Raw genomic sequence first — 23976 nt, forward strand, 5'->3', positions numbered from 1 at the left:
CCCCACGTGAATCTTTAATATGGTACCTACTTAAGCGTCGAATAAATGCGTGCACGCACACGTAGAAAGGTGGTATCAAATTTACGTTAGCGGGGCCAACCCATGTCCCGTGTGTTTTACCGACTTTGAATCTTGAATCAAGATAACCTTTCGGTCCCGACAAGGTCCGTAGAGATAGTCTATCGCTAGCAAGACACTAAAGACGGCGCCAGTAACGTTGGAATAGCTTCGCTTAGAAGAAAAATGGATTGTTACCGCAACCGCAACCGCACGCGCGCTTCACAGATTGTTCACGAGCCTCAGATAAGTCTTTTGATGATGAGAAAGGTAAAATTTCATTTCCGATGATGCCAAAATTTATACAAGGTTAAAAGATCATCTAAGATCGCCAAAGATCGAAGATCGAACGAAGAAGGTCGAAAAGAAAAATAGGGGTATATGCTTAAATCTTCCACGCCATATTCCAAAGCTCATCAGTTACCCAAAATTCCATGGTCCCATATATACTCCATGTAAAAATATATCCGAATGTTTTGAATGTCGGTCGAGCCGTCGTCTAAAACCATATCCCGCTTCCCAAGTTCTCGTAGCTCCCATATTTTCACATTGACATCCTACAATCATCCATCCATACAGAACTGTCGAAAGTGTCGTCTTAATTTTGAAATGTTTTACGAGTTTCGTCTTTGCTTGCACTTGTCGTGTAATAAATGTCCATTGCGGGCCTAAGTGATGGATTAGTGGCTTATTCGAAAGTGACCCATAAATTAGCAACTTACAGTAGTCCTCGTGAACTCGGCGCCGCAGTTAGGGCATGTAGCTTTAGCTGCCTGTCCCGACTTCTCGCGTTGATGTCTTAAAAGATTGCTGAAGGTCGAAAATTGCCGTCCGTTGCACCCATGCTCCCAACATTGCGGCTTAGGTCGGCTTTGAACAACTCGAACGTGACCAGCATCGTGTGCTGAGCCTCCGGAAGAAAGGACTTGTGGGGGCTGAACAGGATACATGATTTGTGCCTCGTGCATCGGTGGTGAATGTCGGCTGCTTCGGTCATTAGAGCTGAAATTCATACGAGTGATCGTCATTTTACTAACCTGTATTGAGAAGATAGGCTGTGAGCGGATGGTGGTGGCGGAGGGTATCCCGGTGAGTAATTCAAGCCCAGGTAATCGCTAGGCGGCCTATTATGCCGATTGTCAGCATTGTAAAAATATATAGCGTCATCACCTAACTCACAATTGGGTAAATTGATGTGTGAACATCGGGCTACCGTGGTCGGGGAGAGGCGACGTGGAATAAGATGACATATATTGCGGAGCAATAGATGTCGCGGGCTCTGCAAGGAGTGATATTTGCGACGGAGCGGTCGTATACACTGGCACGGGTGATGCTGAGGAAAATTCGTGTAGCGAAACTGGTGGCGACTGAGAAGCGGAAGAGTATGTGCTCATAGCTCGGCGCGCGCGTGCTGTCGTCTTTGAATCCCGTCGGGCTTGGTCCCGTTGCCTCTTAAGCTCTCGTTGCTCCGGTGTCAAGGTAAATCGAGGTGGGCTGGAAGTTAAAGATCGAGATCCACTTGGAGGGGTCATGCTGGCATCAGATCCATGGCCAATGGAGCCCATATCGTGACCTAATAAATCCGAGCCCGAATCGAGACTTGCTGGCCAAGTGAAGGAGGAGCGGGGAATGCCCATCTCTAACCTTGGGTCGAATGCTACAGCTACGGTACTGTTCATCGTGAGCTATTTCGTCCTATACTGATCAATGCGCGCAAGGAAGCTCACCTCATAGTTGATGTTACTGGAGGTGGTAAAGAAGAAGAAGAAGAAGAGCTATCTCGCGCTGATTCGACACGTAGTAAAGGTGTGCCTTGAGATTGTGATTGACCCTCGTTCCACTCGTTTTCCAAAATACTCTGAGAAGGATAAGAAGTAGGCTCTTGGAGATAAGTCGCAGGGCGATGTGGGAGGCGGTTGATATAAGACGGCGGTTGAGATCTATGAACCGAATCGATAAGATTTAAGTTGCGAAATCCACTTGTCGTCGAATTCGTGCTACTAGCTCTTGATCTAGGTAGGTGTGAGTAAGAGTCCTCGGAATCTCGTTCTAATCCAGAGCGATGGTCCATCATGGCGCGGAAATGTGTCTCATCCAGATATATAACTTATAAGAAAACACGTACGATATATACTGTCTATAGTTCTTGTCTTATGTTGGTGTATGACAAGTGTTGTTGGTTGGGAAGCAAGATGGGGAGGCGATCTGTAGGACTTATAATATAAAGACCAAAGGCGTAGCTGGTTTGGCAGATATGAGAGTGAGTAAGAGATAGTCGTGAAGGAAGATCTTGTACAGTCGAGTATGGTAAGCTGTTTTGTATTTGAGAATATCTCAGCCTCAATGGTCGCGATGGCAGGACAAGAGGAACATCAAGTGCTTATAAATTATCACCTGGTGGAGCACAACCGGCTTCTTGACCTTACGTATGTATGCCTCTGCGTGGGAAACGACCTTCCCTGTAACGACGAAAGATGTGTACCGTGGAGTACATCTTACATTCGACTCCGTAGTGAGGAGTATGCTAGTACCTCTTACATGGGTCAACAGGTCAAAAGGCGGGTACGACGTGAATGTAGGTAGGGCATGGTAGGGTGAAGAAGTGGGTGTGGGTGTGGGTGTGGGGTGGAACCAACGAAGGTCCTACTCTACATACACATACACATACATTAGTAGAAGTACCTCGCCTGTGGATCTCCCTCGATAGTACTACTATGTATGTATGTATAATGAGTGGACATGGGTAAGATAGGTCCATACATAGACGGGAGGACGGGACAAGATAGACTGGCAGGGTTGGTGGGAGAGCGGGGGTCAGATGGATACAGCATCGAAAGGTACGTATGTACTAATGGTATGTATTGATTGTACAATACAATACAATACCTGTACAAGACGATAGCAGTTTAAAGGTCTCTCTCTATTTCTCTTCTCGCGTGTAGGGGTCCCCGGCGATCGATGGCTTGATCATGTTCGGTTCAACATGGTAGCAGCCTAGCAATTGATCCCAGGCAATTCTGGCAGGGTTAGAGATGCCCCATACTGCCCATGGCAAGCCGTGGGTGCTTTGCTGACAGGGGAGGCTTTGGTTGCTTGGTACCTGGCATCATCTATAATAAAAGTAGCTTTCGAACGGGGGGTAGGCGGAGTGATAAGGCGGCATGCGCGTGGTTCGTGTGTGTTGCGTCAAAGGCGTGTAGAGAATCTGCAGTCCGAGACTTGGGTACTGGGATAAGATTTTCGGAGCCGTGGTGTGCAGCTAGGTCTCAAGCGCGACAAGCCTCTAGCACGGGGTAGGGTGGCTTTTGCGTTTCTTCGCGGAGAGAGTAAGCGGGCAGTGCTAATTCTGCGACTTGTTTCTTAGTCGACCTGCCTTATCCATACCTACAAATCTCGCCCACATAACGTGTAGCTCATTAAAATAAAATAAAATAGAATAGAGTAGAATAAAATAAAACCGTACATACTACTGTATTCCGCGTATAATACGGCACGCCATGCATACGCCTGCAAGGGTCTTCTCGTGCAAGAGTAGTATGCTTAGGTACTATGTAGAAGCATCAGGAGAGGCGAGCTAAGGTGTCATGAACATGACTGAAAGGTAGTCGAGGCATTAAGAGAATGCGAGAGCCCACAGTCAAGGGTACAGTGTGATCGCGCAAGTAAAAAGTCCTCATGTCGCTGAGAGCAGGTAGAATGACGTCTGAATTCTAGCGAGGTAGTACATGACCGTAAATCCGAAAGTCATGATTTACTCGGAGTCTGAGGCCGTTTGTTGAGGCTGCATCATCCGGGACCGACCTGAATGAACGGAGCATTCTTCTTTCGTCAACGGCGATGAAGGATTTAGGGCCATCTCAAAATAATTCAGATAACCTTGGTTATTCTTCATTCGACTTCTCCTCGACCGCGAAATGCGGCCGGCCGCATGGCAACAGCAGGCATTGTGAAGCACCCCATGGATGACAGAGCATGGCGATGTCCGCAGCGCGTCAACTAACTACTAGTTTCTGTTAGGCCAAGCAGGTCAAGGTCGTTGCAGGAATCTAAAATGAAACAGAGCGTATGACTGTGTGACGGATTTGGAATAAGAGAAGAAGAATGGTAGAAATGTTCGATGGAGGAGGTCGAGTTGCATCGAAGACAGCCACTAGTTGGGTAGATTTGCAAGTTGCGAAAAGTAGAAATGGCTCTTTAATTGAGAGAAGAGGTACATAGGATCGCAATCCTTGCAAGTGCGACTGTATCTCCCTTACCTGATTAGTCGATGAACGCAGAAGCAGGGGCGCACGAACCAGCTTTGGCAACTTGGTACTTCTGAATGTTACCATGTTACTGTCAAAATAACCGTATCTCTTAGCTTCGAGCTTGCGAGCAGGGGTTTATTGGCAAGCGCTGGCGTTTAATTAGTCGCTTAACTCCATACGTAGTACCTATTATTAAACATACCCCAATTATTCTAGGAGTGATTTTAGAATCTTTACTTTTATGTACATTCATAATAATATACTACTAATGTACCTAGTTGATAGTATTAGAGGCACAGTTTCTATTGTTACTCTTTGCTTACCCTTAACTATTTAGTAGTATTTAGTAGTTGATGATAGCTAAATAAGTCTCATATGTAAGTACTAGAAGAGTTTTCCCATAGTCCCCCATGTAGCGTCCGTGTAATGCTAAAATCGGCAGTTAGAAGAGGATTTAAACTTCTTTGTATATGAACGTTATGCGGTAGTAAATCTATTCCTAACGGTTCCAAGGTCATTCTTATGGGATGATTCATACATATGTATGGGTATGTAGCTGATATTAGTTGTATAAGTGGTGTGGTATGTGGTATGTAGTATCTTGTCATTTGAGATTGGCGTTATGTAAGAAGTTTGGTTGAGAAAGATCAAATCATGTCGACATATTCCCTTTCCTCTTTCGAGTATTCGAACCAAACTTGAAAATACTAGGGTTCTAATAGGTACCCGAAATACCTGGAGAAATGCAGTTACCGTATCAGGCTTCAAAGTAGCGGATATACGGACCTTTGACAGTGTCCGTATAGTTTGCGCACGTTCATCGACTAACTGTGCCGCTCAAGCTAGTAGGTATCCAAGCCGCTAAGTTGCCAGGTAGTTGCCAGTTGCTAGCCCTCTATTAGGTTTGTTCTAAGAAAAACACCCGAATAAGAGAAGGTTAGAAGATAATTCAAGCAATTAAACATTCATAATTCGTATGTTAAAGGCAGGTATGTGTTCCTGGGCAGCTGGGTAAGGCTAATTCAGTTTGAAATATCGACATTCTAAAAGTATGCCTAATTCAATGCAACCTTGAACCTCCTGCGTCATGTAGCCGAAACATACTACCTAGTATCCAAGCTCAGCAGTGGCTAATGCTTTATCCGAAGCCCACATATCAAGGTCAGAATATTGTGTTCTATTTTCGGTCCTATATGTGGGTAGACAAGTCATTCGAGTTGCTCGATACTGAATCTAGCAACGCCACATCTTAGACATCCACTCGGGCGGCACACGGAAGTCCCATAGTTCCGGCCTTACCTCTGCTTAATATTGAGTGATCTAAAAGTCACTCTATCTCCGGAGTTCTTCGGACTCGGCATCTTACTCGATTCGGGTTCCCAACGCTTGGCGAATAACACCGTCGCAGACGATAATTTTCTGTATATCACCTGTGCCAACTCATCTAGTTGGTGAAGTCAATAACTTTTGTACACCGCCGGGCAGTGTATAGGGCATAATGGTATAGCCTCCTAAAAAGCGTATGTGAGCGCGTCTATTTAGACCCGCCCTCGGCAAGCCCATCATAGTAGGCACTAGTTAGCAAGGCTATGATGATGTTATGGGCATAGCACCCACGAGCAAGCATCATTTGCCGCCATTCGAATTTGTTAGCGGGTAGTGGTGCCCTGTACGTCATGGAACTTGTGAATCCTTTCACAGCGGCCCGCTCAGAGCGACGGCGTCGACGCTATAGCAAGAGCCTATGAAAGCACAACTCGTCCCCCACCACCTCCTTAACCTGCCAACCTAAGGCATACTATCCGATCGGCGCCGCAACGCTAATACTTACACGGCGGACAGGAGGAAGCGATGAATATTTTCAGATATTGGTATGGAGACTCGATTCTGAAAGCGGAAAGCGTATCTCGCCTGAGCAATATGTTGTGCTATGAATGGCATGAGTATCTTTGACTCCTGCCATATTTAGTAATTTCACAGCTGCTAATCATGTCGCTTGTTTCATAGTACGAGCTAGAGCTGGATTCAATCTTGAGGCCAACAGGTCATATCACGACAGTATCTCAACGCCGCGGTTGTTACACTTGCCGCGCCTGAAACTTACGAGCATGCCACCTTCGCGAATAATTTCCCACTTCAATGTCCAGGTACCTAGGCTTCGTTGAAAGTCATTATTTAATTTACTGCATTTAAGTTAGTGTGACAGCCACGACTAACCTGCAGGTACCTAGTATATTGACATCAGCTACTGATCGTTGAGAGGTGGCAGACAAGATTGCCTGCTTTCGAAACCCGCATATCGGAAACTAAACGGATATGCAGAAACGTTCTGGCATAATTCTAGAAGCATATCCTCGTCTGAGGGTACGTGGGACGAGGCGTTGGCCGATCAAACCAATGAGAATAGGCTGGGGTGAATAGGCAAGCGTTTAATCGTTCTGAAATGGTAGCAGCTGAATAGAGAATGCCACTCGATGCAAGGTTGGGGGTGAGGCGCGCCTACATACTAGGTATGTTATTAGGCTGGTCAATCATCTTTCTCTGACACCCACCTCATAAGTCATCTCCTTCCTAAGCTGGCAGTATACCTAGATAGGTATGTATATTGTCGCGAAACTCTCATGATGATAATGCTTTCAATATTTCGCGATGAGGCTGTTGAGAAAGGCGGATTGCTGTTGTTCATTGATTATTGTGAAGAGTTTGGCTTTTCGCAGTCGTTGGCTAGAACATTTCCGAATGCTTGGGAAGGGATACATTCTGTTGTTAGTGTTCCAGAATGGCGGTATTGGGAAAATAAATCATAGCCAATATTCTGGTGAAACAATTGATTGGAGAAAGATGATACCTCGACTTTTCTACGCCCCACGTTGGAGTTTTTGTTCTTTAAATCCTTCCCGATTGGATTCGGGATTTTTTCAAGGTTCCTGATTACATGAGCCAATTGCCATTGCCTAAAGCCACGAGGCTTCCAGGAACTTTACGTAAGGTTCCTACCAATAAGAATAGGTCTAGAAAAGTATGATGGTGTGCGTTCTCCACATATATATGATGGGGTTATTATGTCAGCGCCAGATATAGGTACATAGGTACACTTTCTGAAACATCATTTCCAAAATGACCAGCCACATCTCATCAGGGATCCACACCTACTTTGTAAGTGGGGAGATGGAGATGTGCCGATCTTTTCTTTTCTTTTCTTCCTTTTTTGATGATTCAATCCCCTCATCGTCATCATTATAAGCACCATAATCGCATTGGCTCTAGTGTCTATCCGTTTTCTATTTATTCTCATCCATTCATACAATCATATTAGCATCAGGCTATCAAGTCCGTTAAATTATCACAGTAATAATTCGACAGCATACTTCTCCTTCTGCGACGACGTGAGTTAATTTTAAGCAGCTCAGAGATTACATAAGTATTAATATGCATTCCTCCAATGTATGTGTGGTTGAGATTACGACTCTGCTGGCAGATTGTTTGGGTAACCCTCCAGCTCAATCTAACTTGCATGCGGAATAAATGCAGCTGCTTGTTTCAGCTAAGCAGCTGATAGGGCTGGAGATGATGGCCACCTGCGAGCAATCGCAGCCTCATTGGAGAACATCACGAGTGGCGAGTTTTAGCGAGTTGATTAGAATACCGACGATCTTTGCCATCTAGCAATGCAAGCTACATTGGCTACTACTGTAATCTTCGGTCATGCCTTGAGGTTACGCCCAGCATTTGCTCAACCGGATATGAACAACGAACAATGGACAAACGAACAAACTGATTTTAATTCGTCGAAATACATTTGCTGGGTCGGGATTGGTTACTAATCGATCTATCGTATGCCCCTTCAAGAGATCCGATTTAAGCTCATTCCTACTAGCAATGGAAAACCTCGAAATGTGCAGGCAATTCTTCAACCACGATAACAATACTATATTAGCTTGTATGGGTCATGGACCAAGACTTCTTCGGGTGGATCACAAACCCTCCGCGGGACCCTGGGTCCGGATGAATTCAGTTTACCTGAATTGCAACGTCGGTGCCCTTGGCTGTTCGATAGACGTTCTTCGTCTACTCTGTTGCATTAATGTAATAGGCAGACACCTTTCGTATGAGCACACCAAATCAATATGTGCTCCAACGAATCAGAGCCGTCCGTCAATTCGCTTGCGCTATCGTCTTGACTGGTCCGATAGACGCCGTATCAAACACGTGAGACAATTTCTCGGTTGACACCCTACCGTCACATCGACCCCCTGGAGCTCCCGAGTTCAAAAAATCATATGCACACCGACTTTCTATTTGCTTGTCAAAGACATTGTCTTCACGAACTGTCGGAAACCCAAACACACTCATTTTGACTCTAATGCTCGCCGACCTCACAACACAAAGTAACACACCCACTGCCGCCTTTATTCTGCTGCCCGCCTTTCTTTCTCATAAGAAACCGGCGGACATCTTTCAAATTCTCGCATAGTACGAAGTCACAGAGTTTCACCGTGAGAAGGACCGCCCTGCAGAAATGCTCTGCCGTTACCTTAGGAGATACAGGACCAATAATGTGCGACCTCTAGCATCGCAAGAAGCCATCGTTTAAGAGGGGCCCTGTTTTGTTAATCGTCAGTTGCAACACCAGCCGCGTCTTCGTCCACATTACGTCTTTGAAAGGTCGGGCGTCATACATGAAATGGGTTCTCGACGCGTAGACCCCATCATATAACTTTTTTCGGAACCTCGGAAGCTGAATACGGCTTGTAAGCAAACCGCAAAATCAAATCTGGGATGACCAGATTTGCATTCCTGCATAGTGCAACTACGTAACAAGGGTCTAAGTCATGATGAAGGGGTCGAGCTTCACAATCTAGGTTCTTACATGAGGGTCCTGATCATTGTGCCTTTCCCTATTCCTAAATGGTTCTCAGTCCCCACCCGCTCTTCGTGTATCCATTCTGTGCCGGAGTCTTTTTTCCATTAAACCCGCCGAAGGCGAATTACTCCCTAGCTTGGTAAGATAGCCCTGGAGTCGTTTCTGCGCATACGGCGTAAATATCAATACCGGTCACCCCGCCGGCAAAGTGCCTATAACGACTTGGTAAAAATATGGCTCGAGCTTCGTTGTCAACAACAGGCAATACCTGTCTCAACTCAGCCCTGCAACTTATTGCGTAGTACGAAGTACAACCAACGGTTGTCGAGGCTAAGAGGCAAGGCGACCTAAGGCCGCTCTGCTAAACATAGCTCAAGCTCCATAATTCTCTCTGGAGATCCACGATGTCTTAGTACGTATCCTATTGCCAAGAAACTGAGTTGGACGCACGAACTCTTTCTACGAGAGCTATCATGATCGAAGTAGCGGACAAAGTTCAGATCGAAAATGACCGAGGCCAACCGAGTACCACAATCAACTTAAGTTGAAGAGTGTTACATCTACCCACATTGACATCATCATCAAGACCTACCTAGAGGCAATAGAAGATTCCTAGGACCTAGGACCTAGGACTTTTAAGATACGCGTGCGAGCTTTCGGCAGAGCTAGCTTCCGTCGCCATAGCTGCTGTTGATCTCAGCAATGCGCATTGTACCACCCCATCTGCTTACTTTATTGTTCCTAAATCGGAATTTCGCAGCCAGCACGATAAGCAAGATATTCCAAAATATTCTGGGCTCTTAACATTAGAGGACACATGGCCGGACAAGCTCCACAGACACCTCAATTCACCGACCCGGTAAAGAAAGATATCGCGAATTGATTGCTGCTTCGCCGTAGAAGCTAGATAATGGCTAACCTGACCTAAGCACCAAGATCCACACCTTCGCTTCGCTTTTTTGCGCGTCGCGAAGGTACATTACCCTCTTAGGCGGGCTTCTCGATCACCAGTACACAAGTACGTATGTATGTACGCCAGTACTTACCGTTATTAGTATGTACTTACCCCAGGCTTATAGACCATAAGCTGTTCTGTTTAGGTCAGCGGATGGTGTCAATCTAGCAGGGTGATACACCCCTGGCCGGCCCCTGGTTGGTCTCCGTGGTTAATGACAAAGATAAGTATCCATAAGAAAAGAATATGGCCTGTCAAATGGGACCATGGTACTCATCGCAAATCAGATCGTCAAGTACCTAGGTCCTAGGTATTTGATCAGATTCCCCATCCGTGCAATGTCGACTTTGAGCAAAACCCTAGTTCATCTTCCCGCAGTATATTATTATCATAACCTAGTTCGTGACTTACATCCAGCAGATTGCAGATTTGGAGGATAGGGACCCTCCTATATGTCTTTGGGGAGGATCTTGGGTAATTTCTGCCAATAGAGGGCTAGACCACCAAGAACGTTCCAATATCATGAACAACCTAACGACTTACTCAACCAACTAGCCCCTTTCAAGGCACTCAAGTAACATTACCTAGATCAACGCGTCGAAATTACAAGATAAGAAAACGTGCATAACCACAAAGGTCATGCTTGAGGTAAAAGGACTTTGCTTAAGTGTGTCTTTCTGGGGGTAGATCGCCACAGTTAAAACAGCTCGACGCGGATAGACTGCGATCCTACTTGGAGTCAAGCTCTAGGATATTTCCCAGGCACGAGACAGTTAGTAATTCCACATGGCCTCGACCGACCAATCGGCCTCACTCGATTTAGTGAGATTTATTTGATCGAGAAAAGTTCGACGAGCGGAGCCGTTGCCTACCAAGGTACCTAGGTATGGTCATGGTCTGCTTCTACCACCATCTCTTGCTGAGCCGCTATCCTGCATGGGCGGTTAGCTAGATCAGCTTTTAGCTATGCTTCACTAGGGCTTCCCAGCGCTGATATTACACTATACATGACCTACTATCTGTAGAAGACGTTGTAACTTCCACTCAGGAAAATGAGATGAACTAGTAACTATTCCTACGGCGCTGGTGCTGCAACGGGTAATCCGTGTGGCGGGGACGCGTTAGAATACACCCACAAGAATGTGTCTTGGCGGCAATGAGCCGCAGTTGGTGGAATAGGTTGGGGGTTCTGACATGGCTCATTCATTAGCTTCAGTGAGTAATTTGGAAATCGCTATATCCTTCCCCCCTGAGCCGGGCCTCTTGGGCTGAGTGATGCTAACCGCCCCTCGACAGGCACTTCGACAAGGCCACCAACTATTTCTTGTCCTAGCCAACGATAAATTCATGTGTCTGATGACCCTCTTGTATTCATGGCATGGTTGTCTAGATCTTTTGGTCTATTAACGTTAATCGACCAATTGAGGGTCGCCGGGGGCTTGTTGTGGATGGTGGTAAATATATTCATCCCAGCATGATGACGAGGTCGTTACACCACGTTGCCCTATGATAGCTCACAAATCATCTAGTCGCAGTGAAACTCTCCGGAGAACTCTACCTATAACTTAAGTTCATCTCATTAGGCAGATTCCGAGCTTCTTGACCTACATCTACGAGACTTTCCATCCAACGACCACCGCCTGTGATCATCAGCTCAGGGGTAAGGTGAAGCAACAATACGGGCTCTGTGCACACCCACTGATAAACAACACGAAGGTTGCGACAAAGTATCTAGACCTGATAAACTTGACACCTAATCAACTCTGTTAGCATTTGAAAACGCATGTCGCTGTCGTTTAGCTCTAACATGAAAACCACGGGAAACGGGAACATCAAACAAGGCGACAGCACCAATGATAGATCAGATAAGCCTATTATTGTATTTGGAATACAAGGTATTCTTGTAAAACGATGCTTCGTAGACGACATATACCTACTGAAGATCATGCTAACGACCGGCCACCCTTATGTTGACCATCAGATGACTTCGAAGCTACCTACCTGGTGTGGTGTAGATGCAACCAATAACTCAGAAGGACGTCCAATCTATGGTACCTAGTTTATCCAGAAACAAATTTAGCATACCGCTTCCATAGGTAGAATAGGGACTCACTCATAGAGCTAAGGCTCATCTCGTCGACATGCCGATGCTCCCCTCCTAGTCAGCTTCATCGCAATACAGTTCCTAGTTTGCCGTGCCGTTAATTCCTCCCGCACCTCTAGGCCTATACATACATACGCTCGGGATTTGCATAGAAGGAATCATAAAGCGATCCTTACCTAGGTATCCTCGGTTCGCTTCTGAGGGCCACGTTTGAGCTGCTAGAGATACCGCGATCTCAGCCTTAGCGTCTGCATCTTCGACCATACAAGGCAAGGAAAGCGAGATCTTACCTATTCGAGAGCCAAACTTTACGATTACGATCGTACCGATGAGTTCTATCATGAATTTTCTCAACATATCTTATTACGAGCCTCACATTCATCATTTCTGGAACCAGTAGCTAGTAGGTACTCGACGTAACGAAGCAGGTCACTTCCTAAAATGCTGGCCGTGAATGTAGTAGTATGAGGTGTGATCATAACCCTGGTCCATCAGATCATGAAAGAAAGCGCCACACCACATGGACACGCATAATGGTCCCGTAAACAGACATAAAACATTACGCCTTCTCTCCCAGAGCCAATGAGACAGATGTTTTGCGGAGAAACGGCTCTCCATCGGACTTTGCCCCGTAAAGAAGCTCATCGTACTCTTGCAAGAAATGCCCCATGGCCAGTGGCTGGACCTGTCGACTTATCAGAACTTAAAATGGAAACCCTGCCTGCATCGCTGTCCCTCCATAAGATCTCGCTTTTGAAACTTGAAACGTGGATGACGGCTGGAGATTTTCACCGGGGTGGTTTCAATCTAGACTAGTAGGTACAGAATTACCCGCATGAACAACCCTCGTTGTGTAGCAGATACTTTGTAGTCTGGCATAGGTAGGTAGCTACCTCCTCACCGGACATCGCGAGGGTGGGTGGCGTGTATGGTATGGTATGTACGCATGTGCATATCATTGCAATTTCTAATCTACCTGTCGCAGAAACCGCACTTTCGACTCGGTTGCGACACAAAAAGCAGATAGGAAGAGACCTTGTCAAGAAATACATCGACCGAGTCCCCGCCAACTGCTCCGGTGACATGCCATAATGTACGCTTACTGCGTTACGATGCTGTTGATCGCGGGACCCGAAGTAAGGGGCTCCACCATACATCATGGGTCCCAAGAAAGAGGGAAGACCAGGAACGTTCCAACGAAACAAAATAAACTTTGTTTCAAGGCTTCTCTTCTGCACAGACGTCGGCAAAAAAGCGTGCGGCTGGGAAGCTCGACTCTGCTGTCGAACCCCTCGTGGGTAGTAAGGCCTGTCCACTGTCCAGGGCCGGGGGTAGCACTGCCTCAGCGTTGCCACTAGAAAAACTACCCGCATACTCTGTTCTATATTTGGATTCCTCTTCTTCTAAACACGGCAGGAATCGGCAAGGCGAAGATTCGAAACTGGAACATCATCGATCGATACAACGATGTACTAGTTATTGTTAGAACTTTAGCTCTAAGGTAAATGTTTCGAACCTTTAACCTTGTCATCGTCATTTCTTCCTCTATCTCTCTCTCCCCGGTCTTGTAGACATGACGTTTATTATGTCATTTTTCTCGTCAAGATGATCACCCTTGTCGAAACATAATATCTGTCCAATCACATATGCCTGTGGCGCGCTTGTTTTGTTTTGTAGCTTCCGAGCTACCTAACCCTAGCTGTGCTCTATCCGCTGCTTGTCTATTCTGTACCTAACCTACCTACCTACCTACCTAGCATCTAGTCTCTCTGTGCCTCATATCCGTATGCAAGAAACTAACTACCTAGTAGTGTAGTTGGACGACGCCGTTATCAAAAGGACAACGCGCGTTTTAACATGCAGTACCAAGAGTACCGAGATGAACATTCTCGGTGTTGGTCCAGAATCTAATGAGGTGCCGTGCGGGTAATACGGAGACCCATTTTACGTCGGGCAATGTACTCGTTTCGCTACGATTTTATGACTGTTGGGTGGCAGAGTCCCGTCTCTCTTACGTTTTCACGATACCTCGCTCTCGCTTTTCTCCACGATAACATCATAACCATACTCACGGCACGACAGATAAGGTAATTCCGCGCTCACTCCCCATTACCGTTCCGTTATGGGGCTCTTGTACATATCGTCCCTGTCAAAACTCACCTTGTACCTTGCATGTTTCGAAAAACAAGGGCCGATCCTCTTCGGAACCGCGGTCGGCTACTAGCTCGTAGCTGACCTAACACCCGTTCTTGGTCGACGATACGGCGGAACTTTTCTTGTCATGGATAATACTTAAGCGTACCTACTAGGTATGTACTGTATGTATGTGTGTATGTGGACGCACTCAGTCCGGCCCTTGTTAGCGACCTTCTTACTACAGCGACTAATTGTCTAACAGGGCTAGCCGGGGCCGTCTAACTATAGAAACCATTTTCTATATCCGCGACCCAATCACGATAACTTCAATCTCGCTGCCTAGATCCGAACCATGTCGTCGCCACAGGGCAGTGAACCATTATCTCCGCCCGCCTGCCCCGCCCGCGACAAACACACACCCCGCTGTTGCACATATCACTCCGTCTGATACTATACTAAGAACCTTACGCTTCCTAAATACGCGCGAGTCATGGGAGCACGGAGGGAAAGAAGAAAATGACGGGGGGAAAAAAGATCGGAAACATGTCGCGCTAGGGGTTTAGCTGCTTACCTACCTGCCTAGTACCCATTCACGCACTAGGCAGTATAGGGCGTGTTGTAGGTATGTGGTCAGCCCTATACGGTTTATGCCTTCGTCCCTCTCTCCGCGCCACGTGCGTCCAACGTAAGACTGCTCGAAAAACCCAAGGCCCTCAGCTCGCTCGCACGGCAGTTGTTACTCAAGGAGCCGTCCTTGCTGCTGCTCACCTTAGTCATCTTTCCGCGACGACGACATGGTACGTCCTCGTGGCATCTTACTGCGTGTCTGGTCATCTATTTACTTACTTACTCTGCAGACGTCCATACGTAGCTATTGTCAGCCGGCTTACGGCGTCGATCAGCGCGTTTAACCACGTTCGTCGGGTCCGGGGGTCGCGTGTTATCTCGCGAGATTGTACGGAAGAGGCATGTAAATAGGTAAGTGCGTAGGTAAGTTGGACCGGATGGGTCTGGTAGGTAGATTAGACCTAGATATAGGTATCACCTCATTTCGCGCCTCTTACTGGCGGCTATGCCAAGCGGTGCCACGCGTTTTCTTTTATTATTTTTCGTTATTTTTCTCTGCGACGGAGGGAGGGAGTAGTATTCTTGCGTCTGCGAACCGCGAGATTGCGAATCGCGAAGTGCGAGAATGCGACTGGAAGTGGAAAAATTCTATACCTACCTATCCAGTCGCGTGCGAAGACGGTTCAGCTGAGCCCGGGCTAGGCTGGGCTTGGCTTGGGGGTAGCTGTGGCTATTTCAAGAACGTCGCGCTAGCATAAGCCTCGGGTTTAGGAACATACGGTAGGCGCGCTCTTGAATTGGAACTTTGGGGGATCCATTTCTCGTTATCCCGGGGTTCATTGGTCGCCCTGTTATAAGCTGACGTTGTGTAAGTTGGAGATGGTTACGTTGTGAGCTATTCGTGTAGACTTGGTGTTGTGCGCTTATACGGCGTTCCTGGTGGGTGGGTAGGTAAATAGGTAGATAGGTGTGTGCCTTGTGGTTTTGTGGTTTGTTGTGATCATGAATGGGTGAAGCATTCCTGCTTGGTATCATGTAGTTCTAGGCGAAAGGGATCCGTCAGTAGATGTTTCAGTGAGTGTCACGCCAGAGCCCGCTCAAGACGTCAAAGTCATCGAAAGGGGGATGAGGAATCATAGGCTCTGTCTTCGGCTCATGAAGTCAGACATGTCAATTTATCGGATATTGGTTGCTGCTGTCAGCAGTATTCTTAGACGCGAATAGATTTTTGTATCCCTTTCTTCAGTACTCCTCGACAGCCCCTGACATGGCTGGGAGCTAGAATTTGAATGGGACGCGGTAGAAGTTCTATCTAAAGCTAAAAACACGTATTTTCATGGGTTTGATTGTCTACCTAGGTACCGTAGTCAATCATAAAGAGTATCAGGCTCTTGATTCCATCCCCATGGTGACTTTGCCGTCAAGTTTAGGTCATAGCAGTCCTCAAGATACCCTGTGGTTTATGGACCGACACCTCTTTTGTACGGTACATCATCTTTGCTCTGCTAGCCCATTTCAATTATCTATTTTTGCTGTGTAATCTTGACGGAATCCATACCTACCTAGATACGAACATGTCTTGATGAATAATAGAATTAGTTCACGACACTCTCTACCTACTAGGTAAGTTGATCATGATTCTGTGCCCCTATACCTGTGTATATATTAACATGGTACTCGTGTCAGACACTCCTTTGTAGATTTAAGGCTTATTAGTAACCTCTAGAGCATTCTGTACCTTAGATTACACTATGTTCTCCTATTCATGCTTCCAATCAAGCCTAAATATAGGGGTAATTCTCAAGGAAGCGTCAAGATCAACCTATCCGCTTTATTCACGGATGTATCCCTTAAAATAAAGCACACGCAATAATCTACCCAAATACGTGAATTCAATGAATAGTCAATTTAATAAATGCTCACTGTAATGTTACACCATTCTTGTAAGTGCGCTAGGTTAGCACATTTTCTATCACACGACATATATCTATCGGATCTGGGCTTAGCGGTCTAAATATGGTTTAACAAGCGCTCACAGTACCCAGGTAATGTCAGAGGTCTAGGACGATCCCAAGTTCTAACATCCTAAGTCATAGGGGGTTGATATGGGTATATCCCATAACTATCTCATCTGCAGTGGCCTATGGAACTTGGAGGACTAACCATTTATGTGTATTTGGGAAAAACAAGGTACATGGTGGCTATCTTGTTGTAAGCGCATCAAATTTCTAGTAAGTTAGTCGTCGTCTAATATTTTCAAATGACAGAAATGTGGACAGGAGAAAGTGGTTTGACATAGGGAATGCCCCATGGTGTGATGGCATTTTGTTCAATATGGAAAATCATGTAGATGATATAGGAATACATACTTCTTTCAGCGCCTTCTGGCCCCCATTCCATAATCTAGGTGCGAAGGAATATATATTGTTTTGCTCATTGCATTCCAACTATCCAGGAGCTCGCTGTCGACGTGAATCACGTGACTGGGAAGGAATAGGGGTTGGCCTTCATTAAAATGTGTGTGAATAATGGTTGTAATGGTAGAGATATTATGAATATAGTAAGAGTTAGGATGTACTGAAAGTAGAAATGGGAATGGGCAAGAAGTACGAGTCTGCAAGTGTACGATAAAAAAATATATAACTCAAAAATGATATGAAAAAAAGAAATGGAATGAAAAAAAAAGTTCAGCTCAGAATCGAATCCTGAACCTATGAAAAACCTTCATTGGAAATCTTTAGTGTCAAGTTATGGCCATTGCCAATCCACCATGGAGGATTTCTCGTGGAGGTTTGTTCTGGCCTCTAGTCACCAGGGGATACCCATTCGTACCTAGCTGGGTCGGCTTGAAAAATCGCACACTTATTATAATATATAAGGCTTTATCAGATGGTCCAATAAAGTGCCGCCTGGACGACTCTTGACCATCTTGTTGGGGGGACTCGTCACTTGCCATGCTATGAACGGTGCTGTCTTCAACTACCTACAGGACTGCTTGCTTCAATATATCCAAGACTTCGGAACTCCAAGCTCATAAGAATGTACCACCAACTTTCATCTGAGCTCTCCATTGTGAATTTCCCTCGAAGTAGTTTTCCATCCTAAACACAACTTGATGACCCAACAACCTCATTCTCAAGATGAGACGATCTATTGGATAAGGTGACCATGCTTTTAGGTTCAGGACAAAGGGTAGAGGGTGTTAATTGTAGTATTCGAAGCTCCTAGGAAGATAAACCATCTCCTACAACTATCATGTCCAGCTACGTATAGTCTCAAGAGATTTTACCTAGTTGGACATGTGGCTTCTTTCTCAATCTTTATTCCAGTTAAGGGGTATAGAGAAGGATATATATGCCTTCATTCACCAAAACACCTGCTATATTCCACCTCTGATTACCATTCTGCCATTTTCACCCGGCAAATCCACCGTAGACTGTACCAAGTACAGTCCAAAAGACTTCTTCCATAATATGTATTACTGCCTTAGGAGCTCACTCTTGTCGCCCCTCTTAGAAAGTAGGATATGTGGAAGTATACAACAATTACACCAGGACATCATAAAAACTCAAGTCGACTCTCACGTACCTAGAAATCTTTAGTCTCAGACCAACTTCCATATATAGGTAAGGAAAGGGGCACCGCATCTGTTGATACTCGAGTACGCACCACATAAAGCCTTGAAGCCCTACCTACAATGTACATATAGGTAGTAAGTTCAATCATTAAACAGAAGTTTAAGAATACCTACCTACCTAGGTACTTGCCTACCTATGTATGTAATCGTTGTTGGAAGTTGCGCTATTGAGAAGTATATAGAGTAGATATCTCGTCTCTAAACGTATAGCCTATACTTCCACATCTCCACATCAAACCTACAACATACACGCTACATAAGGTTCACACAAAACAAAGACGCACCACTACCAACTCAGTACAGAAGAACAGGGGCATAGGTATCTATATACTAGAGACAGTGAAGTAATCAACATAACAAAAGCAGGCTCGTAGACAGTCACCCTTACCATCCCTTCCCCTTCCCCTTCCCATACTTCCTCTTCCTTCCCTCAAAAAAGTATTACATACAATTAAGTTCCAAGGTGATTAAAAAAAGCAAGCTACAATTACTCAACTACCTAATCACTTTTATCAACATCTGTTCTCAACTCATCTCATCCGATATGATAATACGCGGCAGCCCTCTGCGATGCCCATGCATGTGTGTGTGTATGTATGTAAGAATCTCTCCGACGACAACTAACTTAGTCTGTTCTTGTTCTGTTCTGCTCGGTTTGGATCACTGCTACTTGAAACTGACTCTGACTCTGACTGACTCTGGATACACTGACTGTACTACCAACCCCCTAACCCGCATCGCCTGACCTAAGGTAAAAAACCGCCACGACATCTACTCTTTACTCCTCGGTGACCTGGAGGCCCTCCCGGAGACCCTCGACCTTCAACTCCTCGCCGGCGGCGCGCGCGTAGATGTCCTTGACGTCGTCGGTGGTCGTCTCGAAGTGCGACGTCGCGTCGTAGCTCTTGGAGATGAAGATGTTGTCCTTCTTTCCGTCCTCGAGAGGCTCGTAGAGAGGGATGGGTGGGCCCTAGATGGATAGTAAGTATCGGTGTATAAGGTGGGTAGAATAGTAAAAGGGAAAAGTGGGACAAAGTGTTGACTTACCATAAATTGTTCCTCAATCTGGCCGAGGCGTTCTAGACCAGGTTGTAGCTCTAGATGGTGGTTGGCAGATGTCTCAGCGATCGTGGATACGATGGCGATGTAGTAGCCCTTGGGGCAGACGTTGTGTGCCGACGAGACGCAGGCGATGTAGATATCTGGGCAACGTTTAGTTATAATATTTCCCACCCATATTGTCGAATCAGGACTTACCGTTCTTGCGACCGACTTGGGACTGGGGGATGATCAGCTGGCAGGAGTCACACTCGGAAGTGCCGGCTAAGGGGTGCTTCAGGACGCAGATTGCCTTCAGGACGTGACCGACAACCTTAACCTTCTGGGGGAAGTATGAAGGGTCACCGAGGATCAGCTTGGCCTTGGTCTCGAACTTCATCTCGGGCTCGATGCCGGTCATGGTAGCCTTGATACCGGTTGCCTTGCTACCCTCATACAGGATCTCGTCGACGGAAGTGTTAAGCATGTATGTACCACCGTAGATGGCAGACAGACGTGCGAAACCTTGGGGCAGCTCGCCGAGTCCGTATAGAGGGTAGATGTAAGGCGACTTGCCGTACCTTGCCACCGAGTTACCGTACATCCTAATACGCTCGATGGTCTCGGGTGCCTTGCCAGCCTCATCGAGGTAGTTATCGTTCAAGTAAAGGGCCATGGCGTGACCAACAAAGTCCCGGGTGCCGACCTCAAGACCGAACTTGTCATAAACATCCTTCATCGTGCATGTGCTCAAGTCAAGACCTGACCGCAAGTATCGTTAGGGGTTTGTTTTATCATCCCAATAATTTCTATGTTTGTCTATTACTCACCCTTGTGTGTAGCCGGGTCGCTAGAGTCGAAGGTACCAACCCACTCTATGAAGGTCTTCATCCGTCGCTTTTCGAAGATACCCATCAAAGGAGATCGTAGAGCTTCGGCGGCATCAGAGGGAACCTTGGCGACGGCGGCTTTGGTACCGGCACCTTGCTGGACAAAGCTACCGGCGACCTGCTTGAACTCGAGGTAACGGGTGACGTCGGTGGAGACAAGGATGTTGGTCAGCTCTCCAGAGGACATGAGAAGCTTAGGAACGAGGTCGATATTCCAATCGTTGGCTCGGCCGTACTTCTTCCATGGTTCCTCGCCTGCTGCGAAGTTGCCATACTTCTTGAATAGCTATCGTGTGGGGTATATGGGTTAGCTTTGTCGGATTAATAGACACTATAGCGAGGAGGGGTAAGGTACCGTTTCGAGGTTCACCGATGCGGCCTCTCTATAATGATAGATGTTAGTTGATGATTCAATCAAATGATATGGATGTTTATGTAGTGTCAGTACTTACCCTCCATAGTGATCATTGCGATCGATATGTAGCACCTTTCTACCTTTGACACTCAAGACACTTTTTTTTTACTTTGTCAGCATATGATGCATGTTGCATGCGTATTATATATGATGTAATCCGTACCCAGAAAGAATACACTCGGTCAGACCTATAGAAATACCAATGTTAGATCCTGTATCTCCTCTATCGCGAAAGCTCTCATAACCCCACCAAAGGTCCAGAGACACGAAGTTGAGAATGCGGGGCTCGAAATTGAAACTCACCGGTGCCCAAAACGATGACATCGTACTCTTTAGCAATCTCATCCATGGTGGGCGACGGACTGCGGATTGCGGACTACGGCTACGGGTTCTCGGTATTCCTTAGTGAGGGGGGAGAGAATAAGTGTGCAGGTATTAAAAAAAGCAATTAGTCCAAATAGTTTCGGAATGGCAAATGGCAAATGGAGAATGACCAGAGATGGATAGATGGATGAATTGTTTATTTGTTTGTTGACACCAGGCCAAACGTCAAACGTCAAGGAAGGATGTTTAGTAGAAACATAGAACGGTAAACGATAAAAAAAAAGATAAAATAAAAAGTATAAAGTATCGGTGAGAGAGGTTGATTTGGGTTCCAAGTTGATTTGTGGTTTGAGGTGGATACAAAGCAACTTGGTTTTGGCTTCTGTTTATGGTTCTGAAGCTCGAAATTCAACGGTACCACTTCGTACCATTGGTACAATTTACTCTACCAATTACTACCAATGCTACTTGATGCCCCAAAGTGCCCCAAAGTGCCCCCCCAAAATAGAGCTAAAGCCAATCAATGTCGACCCCGCGCTTGGCTACGTACCCCCCCTTTTCTTTCCCTTTTCTCTCCCTCCTTTCCCCTTTCTGCCTTCTGATATCATCTCATTACGATCTCATTATCATCATCTACCAGGTATTTTACCAGGTACTTTTCGGTCTATCATAGACTACGGATACACTATTACTCATTAAATAAGCTTAATCTCCTCTCAACAAATACTTCAAATACTTACCCAGGTAGAGTTAGATTGTTTCCATCTCTTGTAGCTTGAGCTCGAGCTTTTTATCTAAAAGAGGGGCAATTGACTGTCACATGATTGACTTCTTTAGATGAAGACCAAAGAACCATGCATCGTGATACATTTGATATTAGACCAGAGGTGTTTTTGCTCTTGAGCTTCATTTGTACAGTGCACCGATAAGTCAACCAGCCAAACTAACCAATTGTTGCTATTTCCGAGCTGTAAACTGGTGGTATCATGCGTGTCATTGGCTTAATGTACATATTTACACGCTCACTTCTCAGAGCTTCTATTTTGTATCAATACGTACGTACAAACGGCTATATCTTCGTCGACGGTTGCTGAGCCTCCGGAGCATCAGCCGGGATCGTAGACGGCTCGACTTTTTCAGCGGCCGACTTCTCTGCTCCTTCTTGTTTTCCTTCCGCCGTCGCTGTCTCCTTCCCCGCGTCTTCTTCTACATATGGGTCCTCACTGTATTCTTCCTCGACATGTGAGCTCGGTGTGTAAGGGTTCTTTATGTTGGTTAAATCGATCTCCGGATCCGACACAGCCAGGGCCCTCGCATCCTCCCATAGGTAGAATCGTTCCGTCAGCACGTGCCTAATCCTCATCATGGTATTCTTGACCTATGTATCGCACAAATATTAGCATGGCTAGTCAGATATCAAGCAATGCTAGGCGTGGTTTTCTTACCTCTCCCAGTCTACGTAAAAGACTTGTCTTATCTTTGAACCTAAATGTCTTGAACATTCGCACAGCCGTAATAATGCGGTTCTGCTCCTTCACGCATACCCACCAGAGCGCATGTAGGTCCTCCCAGCTCTTATGTCGTAGCTCCTCAGCAGTCCATGCGCGTCCGTATTCCTCGATCTCTTCGGGTGTCGGCAGAAGCTTCTCCTTGCTGAAAAAGAAATCCCACAGTCCATGGTTTGGATCGACCTCAATTACCTTCTTGTAATTCGAGGGTTTGGGAAGTTCGCTTGGCTCGATGTTCATCCGGGCTCGTGGTCCGGAACGATATAAACTGCTCAACCCACGTAATCGATTGTTGTCGCGACGAGGCCGCCGCTCATTGAGCTCTGGTGTCGTGGAGAAGGGGCAGCTTTGAGCTGTAACCCTCGAGAATAAGGCGAGGAAGGAGGATGGGTTTGCGGTATGCTGGCCCACGGCGGGGTTTAATATTCGGCCAATTGAAGGCCGAATCGAGGAAGCCATCGCCATTGACGCACTACCTCAGCAGCACCGTATAGGAACCTCGGCGTTGATGCGCCAATGAGTTTATGCTAGATATCAATATGATCGTGGGCGCAATTGAATTTTTGGGTTAATCCGAGATCACTACTGCATCTTCTAAAATAATCCGATTAGATAAGACTTTACTAATCGAAAATTCTTATGTAATCAATTATGTAATTGAAACAGCCACAATTTACGCCACTTTCAAACTCATTACATAATCTTACTAAGGCTGACTACACTACTTTATAACATCATATATCTGCATTGTTGCATAAATATGTGATCACGTAATCAATATACCATCTCTGCAATGATGATGATGACATCGTCAACATCCAAAAGGCAATGTAGACTAGGTACTTACCTAGGTATATAATTAGTGTATGAGATGAGGATGGCTAGAGTACTTTGAAGGTAATAAGTGCGCTACCTCGCAAGGGAGAAGAGACTTCGTAGGAGGGCCATTGTGGTGCAGACCTAGCAGGTAGGAAAACAACAACATTGACGCGAAAGAGTACAATGCTTTCTTTCTCTATCATCTCAGTATGACAACGTCCTTCGACGACATACACTACCCCATAATCTACCACCAGCAGACCTCCTACGGAATGGACTCCAGTGCGACGAAACCTCTGACAAAGGCAGGTAATAAGACCAAACACCATTGGCGAGAAGACACGGCGCTATTTTAGAAGAAAACTATGGGCAAGTCAATGTTTGCTCATAGAGAATCGGTAACAAGCAAATGTTC

The 23976-nt window shown here is 46.0% G+C and overlaps 3 protein-coding genes across 3 annotated transcripts; all 3 read right to left on the minus strand.

Annotated features, from left to right (window-relative positions):
* Positions 1–640: 640 nt before the first annotated feature.
* GGS22DRAFT_196554 (uncharacterized protein) lies at positions 641–2128 on the minus strand (the record flags this gene model as incomplete). Its single annotated transcript, XM_047965847.1, has 5 exons — positions 641–725; positions 780–1041; positions 1095–1181; positions 1237–1728; positions 1785–2128. The coding sequence occupies 5 exons, from the start codon at positions 2126–2128 to the stop codon at positions 672–674; spliced, it is 1239 nt and encodes a 412-aa protein (XP_047822479.1). The 3' UTR covers positions 641–671.
* Positions 2129–18877: 16749 nt separating this feature from the next.
* GGS22DRAFT_152049 (rab GDP-dissociation inhibitor) lies at positions 18878–21642 on the minus strand. The gene is made up of 8 exons (XM_047959605.1): positions 21214–21642; positions 21074–21098; positions 20948–21007; positions 20851–20878; positions 20436–20781; positions 19825–20367; positions 19615–19769; positions 18878–19537 (listed from the first exon to the last, which is right to left on the minus strand). Exons 1-8 carry the CDS (start codon positions 21257–21259, stop codon positions 19346–19348), a joined length of 1395 nt encoding a protein of 464 aa, XP_047822480.1. The 5' UTR covers positions 21260–21642; the 3' UTR covers positions 18878–19345.
* A 514-nt stretch (positions 21643–22156) lies between these two features.
* GGS22DRAFT_152050 (MRP-L47-domain-containing protein) lies at positions 22157–23292 on the minus strand. The gene is made up of 2 exons (XM_047959606.1): positions 22680–23292; positions 22157–22612 (listed from the first exon to the last, which is right to left on the minus strand). Exons 1-2 carry the CDS (start codon positions 23205–23207, stop codon positions 22304–22306), a joined length of 837 nt encoding a protein of 278 aa, XP_047822481.1. The 5' UTR covers positions 23208–23292; the 3' UTR covers positions 22157–22303.
* Between the last annotated feature and the right edge of the window lie 684 nt (positions 23293–23976).

Source organism: Annulohypoxylon maeteangense, assembly GCF_022496945.1.
Source record: "Annulohypoxylon maeteangense strain CBS 123835 unplaced genomic scaffold GGS22scaffold_2, whole genome shotgun sequence".
Taxonomy (NCBI): domain Eukaryota; kingdom Fungi; phylum Ascomycota; class Sordariomycetes; order Xylariales; family Hypoxylaceae; genus Annulohypoxylon; species Annulohypoxylon maeteangense.